Below are 13,999 nucleotides of genomic sequence, written 5' to 3' on the forward strand. Positions count from 1 at the left end.
ATCACAATAAATCATATACTTTACATAATTACATATTGAGTCCTCATTTAAACTATGGTCTTCTCAGATCTATACTGACCATATTCCACAGACAAATACCAATATGTTAAAATGCTTACAGGAAAATTTTTTGATTTTTAAAAAATCATTTCTGTCATTAGAGGACGTATCATAATTACCAAAGGGCAATTATGACCAGCTCCACTTGAAAAGGGGAGATAATCTTAAGATTAAAAATCTCTCATAATTAACATCATTAAGGAAAAGGACAGGCTTTAGAGAGAGGACAGTTGTGGACACATGTCTCTGGCTCAACAGACTTCATCTGCAAGACAATTGTCCCACCATATTTCCATTAGCCAAAGGACTTAGGCTTATACAAAACAAAGCAGAAAACAGTAATGGCCTAGCATTTCAACAAAATGAGCTAAGAGAAATAACTGGCCAGTGGCATGTATTTGACTTACACGGACAAAGACCAGTATGTTAAATAACTTATTACAAAATCCTCTAGAGGATATCATATATATGTCAACAAGATTCATATCTTATAACTGGAATCAAAAACTTTTAGTTTAATGTGTCGATTATTTCTTAACTACAGGAATTTGATAACAAAATTAAGATAACAAGATGTTTATACCCTCATGTGTGACAAGTCACTATTATTAACTATTATAAGGAATCTGAAGTTGTCTAACCTCTCAGCAGAGCAAAGTGAAGGTATTTCGGTATCTTATCAGTTAGGATTTAGTTGGTTAAAATATACATTTGTATTCCACTCTTCATGGCCAAATATTATTGATGATAGGGAAGAGAAGAATAGTCACAGAAACATTTCTAGGTCAAAGAAGTTTACTAAAAGATTAATAAATGCATTTGTCATGGACCCTACTCATTTCTAATCAGTTGTAGAGCATTCTCTGAATATATGACTTGATAAGATGGATATCATACATATACATACACACAAACACATACATAGACACACTTTCCATAAATAACCTATAATATAGTCAATTACCAAACTGCATGAATAGCCTGTTTATTTTCTTATTCCAGCATGTCTTAGAATATAATGGTTTGTTCTCTCCTATTTTGCTATTATAGTGTTATTTTGGCAGATCTTTATTACTTTTTTTTAGCATTTATTTATCTTCTTTATTTTTAGAGACAGTTGACAAAAAAATCACTGCTGAAAAATAATTTATTTCTTTTTTAATTTCAGTTCTTAGCGCTGGCTGGCAAGTTTATGCGAATATTTAACTTGATATGCCTGATGTTCCTGCTTGGTCACTGGAACGGTTGCCTGCAGTTCCTCGTGCCCATGTTGCAAGATTTCCCCAAAGATTGTTGGGTGTCCATTGAAGAATTGCAGGTCAGGTAAATTTTAATTTACGAAATGTCTTATTTCCAAAGACAACAAAATGTATGTTCTTAAATTGATGTAATAATTACTTACTATATGTGCATATGTGAGTGTGTGTGTGTGTGGTGTGTGTGTGTGTGTGTGTGTGTGTGTCTGTGTGTGTATGTGTGTGTGTGTCTGTGTGTGTGCGTAAACCTAGATTTTGATTGAGGAAAACTCTGACTAAAAGCATTCCAGCTGTGGTTCTCCCATCTTGTACCCAAACTTATTGTATCTAACAACTATATTATCCAACATGTCCTTTCTATTTAAAGATAACATGGTGTGATCTGAGAGAGAGAGAGGTTATTGACCAATAACTCAACTCTAACAATTTAGAGGCTCCTTTGTTGATCTTTCTCTCAAACATTCATTTCTTACTCAATGCTATCACCAACAACCTAATACTTTTATCATGTATGATATGTAATAATGAGTTTGAGTTAAAATCTCACTGAGATTGACTTTATGCTTCAATCCACCAAGATAGATAAAGGAAAATAATTATCAAATACCCAAGTCTCTATAAATGTTTTTACTTACTCCTTACTCACCTCATTAAACTACTAAAGCATCACAATTCAACAAGGGAACCTCTCAGCAATCACTCAGCCTGTTTAAGATATCAGCCATATCTCCCTCTTCAAAGGTACAAGCATAGATCTGTACTTATGAAATCATTTCATAACCATGTTGTTTCAAGCTTGCTCCTATTGCTTGGGGTCTTGAACAAATGTTGCAAGCCCTGGTTGACTAATACCTTGAGAAGGAATTTGATAGGCAGAATGTGTGTGTGTGTGTGTGTGTGTGTGTGTGTGTGTGTGTGTGTGATTATATATGTATATATATGCATGTGTGTAAACTAGCATCAGGAATTGGGGTTTGGTAGGTCAAAAATGTTAACTTAGCTATTTGATAAAAAATACTGATTGAAATAAGTTCTGGAGCCAATTTTATTAACTAAAACCCTTGAGGGTTGTGCTGTTACAGAGGTGAAGAAGTCCAGTGAATCAAACTAGTTAAAATAGATGAATACAGAACTGAGTATTCACATTATGTTGTTACAGTAGTTGAGTGTTATGGGTTTGAATGTATCATTTATCTTACAAATGTCTGTATTTTGCTTTTAAACAACTGTTTTTCTGTATTTTACTTTCTTTCTCTGTTATCTTTACTAATATTAATGTCAATGAAGAATATGAACTAACTAAGACCACATCAGAAACAAGTGCAGCAGAAAATATCAAATGAAAATTTTAAAAGTCTTTGTTGTATCTTGGCAGGGTCATTATGCCAATAAGAAACATCTGCACCTGGTCTATTTCTTTTCTTTTGTTGTTATTAGACAATTAGTAAACCTTTTAAACAATTGTCTAATCGATTTTTTGATTAATTGTTTGGTCAATCAATCTGTTAGATTCATCATAGTCATTTTGTTATCATTTGTGGCTTCATCAATAAGATAGCTGCTTTACTCCAGATCTGTCTCTCTCCTAGTATTCAGATTATATAATTATATTAATTGGGATATGAATGATTATATGAAGAAAAAAGAGTCATGTATATGTGTCTGTGAGCATGTGCATGTGTGTATGTATGTGTACACTGTGCATGTTTTATTATTCAATATATGTGCATGTGTATATATATATATATATATATGTATATACTTATATATATATATATATGTGTGTGTGTGTGTGTGTGTGAGTATATGTGTATGTATGTGTATATATATATATATATATACATACATATATATGTATGTATGTGTATATATATATATATATATATATATATATATATATATATATATATATATATATATATATGGGGAAATGTATTATAAATTGGAGACACACAAAATAGAGGTGAATGAAATATGAGTGAATAAGTGGACATGGAAAGGCCTTTCATAATGAAAATAGTCTCAGGTGATAATTATCGCCATAGACAATGTATGAAAGCACATAATTTGGCTGTAAATGACATTCTCAGATCATAGACTCTGCTTCATTAGCTGGAAATACTGAGTCTGTCAGAATCCTATATTACATTATATTTATGTAATATAAAATAACATAATATATACCTTCTTTCTTCTTTTACTTGTTTCAGTCATTAGACTGTGGTCATGCTGGAGCACTGGCTTGAAATTTTTAGTAGAATAAATCAACCCCAGTATTTATCATTTTTAAAGCTTGGTGTTTATTCTATCAGTCTGTTTTGCCAAACTACTAAGTTATGGGGGTGTAAACACACCAACACTAGTAGTCAAATGGTGGCTAGGGACAAACACAGAAACAAACACATGCACACATATATACACACACACATACACACACACACACGCGCGCGCGCGCGCACACACACCGCGCGCGCGCACACACACACACACACACACGCACACACAATAGGCTTCTTTCAGTTTTCATCTACCAATCAACACACAAGACTTCAGTCAGCCTGAGGCTAAAGTACAAAACACTTGCCCATGCTGCTGTGCAGTAGGGCCAGAACCATGTGGTTGGGAAGCAAACTCCATGTGGCATAACCACACCTGAAGTAATATGATATCAGCATCATGAACCAAGCTCCGGTCTGATTTTGGCTTGGTCTGTATTGTCGGATGCCCTTCCTAATGCCAATCATTCCAAGAGTGTAGTGAGTGCCAGATAGATAGACTATTCTTATTTATATAATATATATCTTATGAAAATGTTTTATATATACATATATTATGTGTATAGTGTGTGTGTGTGTAAATATGTTTATGTTTGTGTGTCTGTTACTGTCTTCTTGCCTTGACATCACATAATAGTCATAAACAAATGTCAAATATCTTAGTCATGCAAGCAGTGTCCTTCATTCCCAATCTTCCATGAGAGAACAGAAGATTGGAAACAGGTAAACGTTGCCTCACTTGAAACCAGATTAAGTTAGTTATTGGAAGGACATCCAGCTGTAGAAAATCTTCTTCAGCAAAATATATATATATATATATATATATATAATAATAATTAATTATTAATTAATTAATTCTACCCTTTTATATATATATATATATATATATATATAAGGTTTCATTTCTTTTGAATATCTGGATAACATTGGGCATGTTGATGGAAACCTAAATGCAAAAATCATTTCTCATATTCAAAGGGCAGCAAAAGCCTTTGACAGCCTTGAAACTAATGTCTAGTCACAATGCCATATTAATGCTGACACTAAGACCATGTATACATCTCATTTATTTTTTCTGCGTTGTTGTATTCTTCTGAAACTCAGACAATACACATGCATCAAGTAAAAATATTGAAAATATTTCACTAGAAATGTCTCCACCACATACCCAAAATAAGCAGGTCCTCACTCATTCCTGACATTGAGGTTCTTGCTGAAGATAGAATCATGTCAATCCAAGCTATGCTTATTAGGAATCAACTACAATGAACAAATCATCTCATCCATATGGATGATGAGCGCATTCCCAAACAAATGCTTTTTGGTGAACTTATGCAGGGAAAGAGCAAAAATAGTCAGCCAAAGAAAAGATACAAAGACTCTTCAAAATTGAGTTTGAAATGCCTTAAATTATGTTATGAAAGCCTTGAAACTTGTGATGGATACTGAAGTGGGGAGAGCTATGATTTGGAGTGGCATTAAAGATTTTGAGCTTAACAGAGTTAAGTATGCTGAAATGAAAAGAAAATTTTGTAAAAAGAAAATTGATATCAATAGTATTGCAAGAATTTCTCATCCCTTCTTTAAATGTTCTTTATACACAAAAGTATGCATATCTCACACTGGTATGTGATTACTCCAGCATTCCCATGTGGGTAAGGCATACATGGACTACTGGAATTTCATTCCCAATGATCAGATTCAATCCAAATCCAGTGTCTGTCAAAAAAAAAAACAAAAAAAAACCTGCAAGTCACATGCAAGATTGAAGCAGTACTTGAATATTCATAAAAAAAAAACAAGCAGAAAACAGAGCCAATGCTGAAATGAGAAATTGCTGCAATATATGTGATCAGCTATTCAAAATATCTTTCAGAGCTCAAAAGTCATTTAAGATCTCACACTAGGAAAGAGTGATTATACAAACTAGAGGCAAGCACAAGGTGATGAGCTGGCAGAATTGTTAGCACACCAAGCAAAATGCTTAGCAGCATTTTGTCCATCTTTATGTTCTGAGTTCAAATTCCGCCAAAGTCAACTTTGCATTTCTTCTTTTTTTGGGTTGATAAATTAAGTACTGGTTGAGTACTGGGGTTGATGTAATCGACTTAACCCTTCTCCCTTGTGCTTTTAGTAAAAAGGATTATAGGTACATGAAGAGGTCAAGCTCTGCAAGGAGCAGACAGCCACCATATATATATATATATATATATATATATATATACATATATATAAAGAGAGAGAGCGAGAGAGAGAGAGAGAGAGAGAGAGAGAGAGAAAGAGAGAGACAGAGAGAGAGATAGTAATGCATATAGTGGAAGACACTTATGATCACTTTGAAACGTCCTTTTATATAATGATAATCAGATGATAACATTAAGCAGACAAATTAACAATATATTGCATGTGCTTAAGACTCACTAATTTTGATAAAGATACACACACACACACACACATATATATATATATATTATATATATATATATATATATTATATATATATAATATAATTATACACACACATATATTTATACATTACATATATATATATATATATATATAATGCGTAAATATGTGTGTGTGTATAATTATATTATCTATATAGACCTTTGAATGTTGGGCCTCACAGAGGCAATGATGAAAGACCGAGACCTCTGGAGATATGCTGTGATTGAGAAGACCCAGCAAGAAAAGTGAGATCACAGCCATAGCCTACAACAGTGTGGCATAACCAGCCCATTTAAAAAGTATCTTTGAATCACTAGATGACATTCCATGCTTGAGGAGACCTATTGAGTTAAGTAAATCAAAATCAAATCAGATCCCAATCAAATGGAAATTGTAGTCGTGGCCATTACTAGTGCTGGTGGTGTACGATAAGCACCATTCATTCATGTATGGGTTGCTGCCAGAGTCGCCTGACTGTCTCTCTGTGCCGGTGGCACATAAAAAGGCACCATCCAAATGTGGTTGACGCCAGCCCCACCGCCCAGACTGGCTCCTGTGCCAGTGGAAAATAAAAAGCACCATCTGAACATGGCTGATGCCAGTGCCACCTGACTGGCTCCCATGCCGGTGGCACGTAAAAAGCACCCACTACACTCTCAGAGTGGTTGGTGTTACGAAGGGCATCCAGCTGTAGAAACATTGCCAGATCAGACTGGAGCCTGGTGTGGCCTCCTGGCTTGCTAGTCTCCAGTCAAACCATCCAACCCCATGCCAGCATGGAAAACGGACGTTATATGATGATGATGATGATAAAATAATTATATATGTATACGCACATTCACACATACATGTGTGTTTGTGCATGCACAATAGATCTAGTATTCACAAAACACATTCATTTATACACACACATACATACCAATGTACATGGATTATCTTTGCATCAACTCAATAAATAAGCCTTATATAAATAATTCCATTAATGATTGGATTTACGAGATTGATATCTCTGTGGACTTGTCTATAAGCATTTCTGTTTTATAGAAAATCATTAGTGAAGAGCAGTCAATAACACAACATCAACAACGAGAGCTTCTATGTCACCACTCAGCTTGCTAGAAATAGTTGTAGAAATAGTTGTAGAATCTCTCTGAACTGACAGCCAACTATGTGAAATAGGGAAGGGGCTCTTTGGATAGTGTAATACATTATACTCTATAAAGATGGGATAGTTATGACAGGAACAGCTTGAGACCCACAATTAAGCACACCATTTTCATTGTCTTCTTCATCATTAACATTGACACAATTGCAGTTATTGCCACCTTCCTCCTGCTCATTGTCATCATCATAATCAACAACAATAATAGCTTGTTAATCAAGTAACAACTTGAAATCACTATTTCTGAAAGTGACTCTACATTGTCACTCTAAATTTTCCTCAAATGACACACAATGTCTTAAAAATAGAAAGTAATATAGTCAATGGAATCACTATATAAGTAAATATACATATTTACATGCATTGTGAAAGCTGTTTATTTAAGTCGTGAATGGAGGCGCAATGGCCCAGTGGTTAGGGCAGCGGTCTCGCGGTCATAAGATCGCGGTTTCGATTCCCAGACCGGGCGTTGTGAGTGTTTATTGAGCGAAAACACCTAAAGCTCCACGAGGCTCCGGCAGGGGATGGTGGTGATCCCTGCTGTACTTTTTCACCACAACTTTCTCTCACTCTTACTTCCTGTTTCTGTTGTACCTGTATTTCAAAGGGCTGGCCTTGTCACTCTCTGTGTCACGCTGAATATCCCCGAGAACTACGTTAAGGGTACACGTGTCAGTGGAGTGCTCAGCCACTTACACGTTAATTTCATGAGCAGGCTGTTCCATTGATTCGGATCAACCGGAACCCTCGTCGTCATAACCGACGGAGTGCTTCCCAATTTAAGTCGTGTGTTTAATGTTATCAACTGATTTTTAAAACTGACAGGTACCAAGCATCTGTAAAACATTGTTATATCCTCTGCTTAAAGTTATCATCTGATAATTGTTACATAAAAGGTCTATATTTGAAAGTGATCACAATAACTGACTTCCATTACACACACACATATGGTTAAGTGGTAAGAAGTTTTCTTCCCAACCACATGCTTCTAGGTCAAGTCCCACTGCATGGCAAGTTTCTTCTACTATAAGCCTCGGGCTGACTAAAGCCTTATCAGTGGATTTAGTAGACAGAAACTGAAAGCAGCCCAGTGTACATATATGTATATTTATATGTACATGTCTTTGTGTGCATGTGTTTGCCCCCCACCACTGCTTGACAACTGGATTTGATGTGTTTAAGTCCCTGTAACTTAGCAGTTCAATGAAATAGACCGATAGCATAAGAACCAGGCTTTACAAGACAATAACAAGTACTGGGGTTGATTCATTCGACTAAAATTCTTCAAGGTAGTACGTCAGCATGGCCATAGTCTAATGACTGAAACAAGAGAAAAAGAAAGAGATAAAAGATATATATATATATATATATATATATATATATACTCTTTTACTCTTTTTTACTCTTTTACTTGTTTCAGTCATTTGACTGCGGCCATGCTGGAGCACCACCTTCAATCGAGCAACTCGACCCCGGGACTTATTCTTTTGTAAGCCCAGTACTTATTCTATCGGTCTCTTTTTGCCGGACCGCTAAGTAATGGGGACATAAACACACCAGCATCGGTTGTCAAGCAATGCTAGGGAGACAAACACAGACACACAAACACATACACACAAGCACGCATATATACATATACATATATACGACAGGCTTCTTTCAGTTTCCGTCTACCAAATCCACTGACAAGGCATTGGTCGACCTGGGGCTATAGCAGAAGATACTTGCCCAAGATGCCACGCAGTGGGACTGAACCCGGAATCATGTGGCTGGTTAGCAAGCTACTTACCACACAGCCACTCCTGCGCCTATATATATATATATATATATATATATATATATATATATATAATATATATATATATTTTTATTTTATAGAAGGAGCTTCTACAGGACTAGAACTGTTTCATTCAAATGAAATCATTAGGAAGCTTGGTGTCAAGAATAGTTTTGGCATTTATACATTTCATTTGGATGATTTCATTTGAATGAAACAGTTCTAGTCCTGTAGAAGCTCCTTCTATAAAATAAATTAATTACTCTGCTATGTATTGAGTACCTTATTACTGTGGTTAACCCGACTCAACCCGGGACTACATATATATATATATATATATATATATATATATATATATATATATATATAATAAAAAAGATGTGAATTCAGAGAATTGTGCAGCTGTCACAGAAACCTCATCTTTCTTTATTTGCATTAATTTGTGAATATACAATTGTATTGTACAATGCCAAGCATACATAGTAATGCAAACATGTAAGTATAATGTTTTCCACACAGAAATTAATAATATATGAAGAAGGTTGTGAAACAGTCATAATCCTATGGGAGTCACGTGGTTAAATAAATATATATACATTTATAAATAAATATATTTTATTTATCTCACCTAACTTTATATTTTTAAATACATATATATAATGCTTGAGAGTCTGATAAAGCTATAAGCTGTTACTCAGCCATGCATCTATGAGTCCACCACATCTTATAGTAGAAACAGCTGTAAGCTAAGTTCATAAGATAATTTATTCCTTTTCTTATATATATGGAGTGGCTGTGTGGTAAGTAGCTTGCTTACCAGCCACATGGTTCCAGGTTCAGTCCCACTGTGTGGCACCTTGAGCAAGTGTCTTCTACTATAGCCTCAGGCTGACCAAAGCCTTGTGAGTGGATTTGGTAGACGGAAACTGAAGAAGCTTGTCGTATATATGTATATGTGTATGTATATATGTGTGCTTGTGTGTCTGTGTTTGTCCCCCCAACATCGCTTGACAACTGATGCTGGTGTGTTTACATCCCTGTAACTTAGCAGTTTGGCAAAAGAGACTGATAGAATAAGTACTAGGCTAACAAAGAATAAGTCCTGGGGTCGATTTGTTCAACTAAAGGCAGTGCTCCAGCATGGCTTCAGTCAAATGACTGAAACAAGTAAAGGTAAAAAAAGATATATATATATATCTGGCACCTGTGTCGGTGGCACATAAAATCACCCACTACACTCTCAGAGTGGTTGGCGTTAGGAAGGGCATCCAGCTGTAGAAACACTGCCAGATCTGACTGGCCTGGTGCAGCCTTCCGGCTCCCCAGACCCCAGTTGAACCGTCCAACCCATGCTAGCATGGAAAGCGGACGTTAAACGATGATGATGATGATATATATAGTGCATTTTCAACTTATATATATATATATCAGGTCAATAAGAATGAAATGTCCGAATTTGAACTGAAAGTTTATTTTACTTTATCGCAACAAAAAGCAATGTAGTTAATCAAAGTATGCACCTAAATTATCAACACAATTTTGCCATTTTATTTATGCCAACAACAAATAATTCTGGAGATCAAGGCATGATAAAATCACAAAGGGCTGTTTTTGTATCTTCTTCAGATTAGAAGTTTTTTTCTTACAAAAAAAATTGTCTAATGCCTGGAAAACATGATAGTTGGTGCAAGGTTTAATGAATATAAAGGATAATAGAGTACTTCCTAGTTCAGTTCTTATAACTTGAGTAGAATTCTTTGTGCCACATGAGGTCAAGCATTGTCATGCAAGAGAATTATCTCTATTGACCAATCTCAGTTGTTTAATTGCAAGTTCATTCATCATTTCATCCAAATAGCTGATGTATATATCTGCTGTAATTGACTTACCAGGTCTCTTGAAGCTGTTGTGGATGACACCAGTGCTGGACCACCAAACAAACACCATTAGCTTTTTTTTGGTGAATATTCATTTTTGGATTGTGTTTTGGCACTTCGTCTCTATGCAGAACGCTTGCTATTGTTGAAAAGAATCCATTTTTCACCACACATTTTTTTACACAACAATACGATGTAAAAATGGTTCACATTTATGCTGTGATAGCAAAGAACAGCAAGTTTCAAGGTAATGTGTAATTTGATGCTCGTTCAGATTGTGTGGTACCCACTTGTCCAGCTTCTTTACCTTAGTTGGAATTGAAACATCAAACCTTGCTGCTAACTCGCACGTAGTTTGAGATGTATCCACTTCCATTAGTTTCCAGCTCATCATTATCCACCTTGGTCTCAGGTCTACCATGGGGCTGATTTTCAAGAGTAAAGTCACCAGACTGGAACTTCTCAAAACATCAACGTACAGTGTGCTTGTTTGCCACATCTTTACCAAACACCTCATTGATGTTTCGAGCTGTTTGGGATGCATTGGTTCCATGACAGGATTCATATACATAAACAATATGAATTTTTGATCTATCCATGAATTCACAAAAATTGATTTATAAGAGAAAATTCACAATATAATCAGACATCATGAATTGCATTTCAAAAAGTGATGATGAAACTCTTCAATGTTGTAAAAACAAAGAATTGTCAGGATAAGATGTTAGAGTTAATGACTGTCAAACTTGGTACATAAGATAATCAGACATTTCACTCTTAATGACCTGATATATGATTCTGCCATATATGTACATACATAAGAGATGCATTCTGGATGTTTTGAGACTTTTCTGGGAAAGATATTTATTAATTTCAAAGAACTACAAAACTCAAATCACCTTCAAAGTAGGACCCTCTGATTTCAATGCACTTGTTGTAGCACTCCAGCCACCTTGTAAAGTCCCCATGCAAATCCTCCATAGTTTTAGCGTCCAGGACTATAACTGTTGTAGCCTGTATCTTCTTACTGGGTGACTAGTCAGTTTGCAGAGGAGTGGTACGTGTATACATTTGTGCATGTGTTAGGTGTTGGTGAAAACATAATGAGGGGGGAAAAAAGAGGGGTGAATAAGGAGAGTAAGGAGAAAGTAGGGAGATAAAAGGAAGGAGAAAGTTATATGGGAAGGGGGAAATATATATATGACTCAGAGGGAACAAAAGGATGGGCCAGAGTAAGAAGGGAGGAAAATAACACACACATGCACACGCACTTGCACACGCACACACACACACACAGCTTAAATGTGGAAAATAATTATTCAAGGTACATACATTAAAATAAACAAGTGCATTTTATATATCCATTTTCTGGATATGAGACTGTGTTTTTAATGAAAAAGTATATATATAATTTATTTTGTGTGGTCTAATGTCTGGGTTTTTTTTTCAGTAGGGTTAAATGTATTTACATCATGCTCTTCTTATCACTAACTGTTGTTTGTATTTCAAGTAAAGAAGTTTTTATTTCACATGGCTAGAAAAATACCGAGCCAACAAATGATTTGTTACAACAAACATTACCATTTGTTGCTTTGTACTTCTTTTGCTGTGAAGCATGCAACACAGACACATACAACACACACACACACACACGTGCGTGCACACACACACGTGCGTGCACACACACACGTGCGTGCACACACACACGTGCGTGCACACACACACACGTGCACGCACACACACATGTGCGCGCACAACATACATGAATAAAACACTTTTTGGGCAGTTTTCATCTACAAAATTCACTCACAAGATATTGGTCAGCTGAGGGCTTCAGTGGAAGACACTTGCCTAAGGTGATGCACACCACATAGTTGATGCAAATTGTTTAACCACACAAACATGCCAATGTCTAAATATATATAAAATCTTTGTCTTCATTAATAGATGATAGGACTAACTGTATAAGAGTGTCACTGGCTTTTATACATGCTGGCTTTGCTACAATTTTGTAAACCACTGGATTCGTTACATGCCAGCTGAAAATTAAGGAAAATTCAAATATTTTCTATATGTTTGAAATCTATACACTTGAAAGTTCTTAACCTTCAGAATGGAACATTAATAATACAATTCAGAAGAAGGCTATAATAATGTTAATAGTGATAGAAATGAATATTTAAAAGATGTAATAAGATTATTTCTTCATGGAAAAGTTGATGATACATACTTTATAACTTTAGGAGAAAAGAAAATCCTTTTGGTATCAATGTAGAGAGGACTAAAATTATTCTATTCATGTGGATGCTAACAATGACCTCAGTAAGATCATATTTGATGAGGTCATCTTAATAATCAAACTCATCAATTACTTCCCGCATCAAGTGCTATGCCACTCGCAGTCTCCATCATTGGTGCATTGCTTTTATATGCACTATCTTACAATCCATAACGGAATTAGATGCCTGCAAACACTGTTTACATAACCTCCTTCTTCAGTGTTCTGTTTAGCTTTGATAAATTATAATTATTATATAACTATATGTTATCCAATGTGGATAATATTATTCTACCTCCAGTAGAATATATTTCTGATATTTAGAAACAAAGAGATGACTTTGAACTAAGGATTTCCTGATTCTCTTGTGATGATCTCCTTCATATCTATTTTCAAATATAGCTTTTCTGAGTTTCAGTAATATCCTGTGTACCTAAGATTAGAGACTTGATCATATTTGATGTAAGAGCAGATCTCAAATTTAATATCTTTGTTGATGTCAAATGCAATATGTATGTACTATATTGGTAAAATCTGTGCTAACATACTATAGTGAGTCAAGAAATTGTTGATTAATTAAAATTACAGACATGGTGAGCAGAAAGAATCACTAGCTTAATGATTAATTTGGATCAAGAAAGTATAAGGAGACAATCATGATGTTTAATTAAAATAAAATAGAATGTGGGCAATGCAGTAAAAGGTGACTCTAATATTTACAGTACAGGGCTAACTCAAGAAGCATTTCATATCAATGGATTTCCTCAGTGATTTGTAGTCTAAGTGACTGACAAAGATGACTTGCAGATGTACAGATTTTTGTTGAATAAACATTGAGTGGCATGATAACATAAAAGAATGAAAA

The 13,999-nt window shown here is 35.1% G+C and overlaps 1 protein-coding gene across 12 annotated transcripts in view; it reads left to right on the forward strand.

The window, feature by feature from the left end:
• LOC115222488 overlaps positions 1-13,999 on the forward strand; it is a 961,211-nt gene that overhangs the window by 916,643 nt on the left and 30,569 nt on the right. For all 12 annotated transcript variants that reach the window (XM_036498862.1, XM_036498853.1, XM_036498859.1 and 9 more), the window contains one exon: positions 1,229-1,378. In XM_036498862.1, the coding sequence (XP_036354755.1) occupies positions 1,229-1,378 (150 nt within the window). The remainder of the gene's footprint in view (positions 1-1,228; positions 1,379-13,999) is intronic.

Source organism: Octopus sinensis, linkage group LG2 (assembly GCF_006345805.1).
Source record: "Octopus sinensis linkage group LG2, ASM634580v1, whole genome shotgun sequence".
NCBI classification, from domain to species: domain Eukaryota; kingdom Metazoa; phylum Mollusca; class Cephalopoda; order Octopoda; family Octopodidae; genus Octopus; species Octopus sinensis.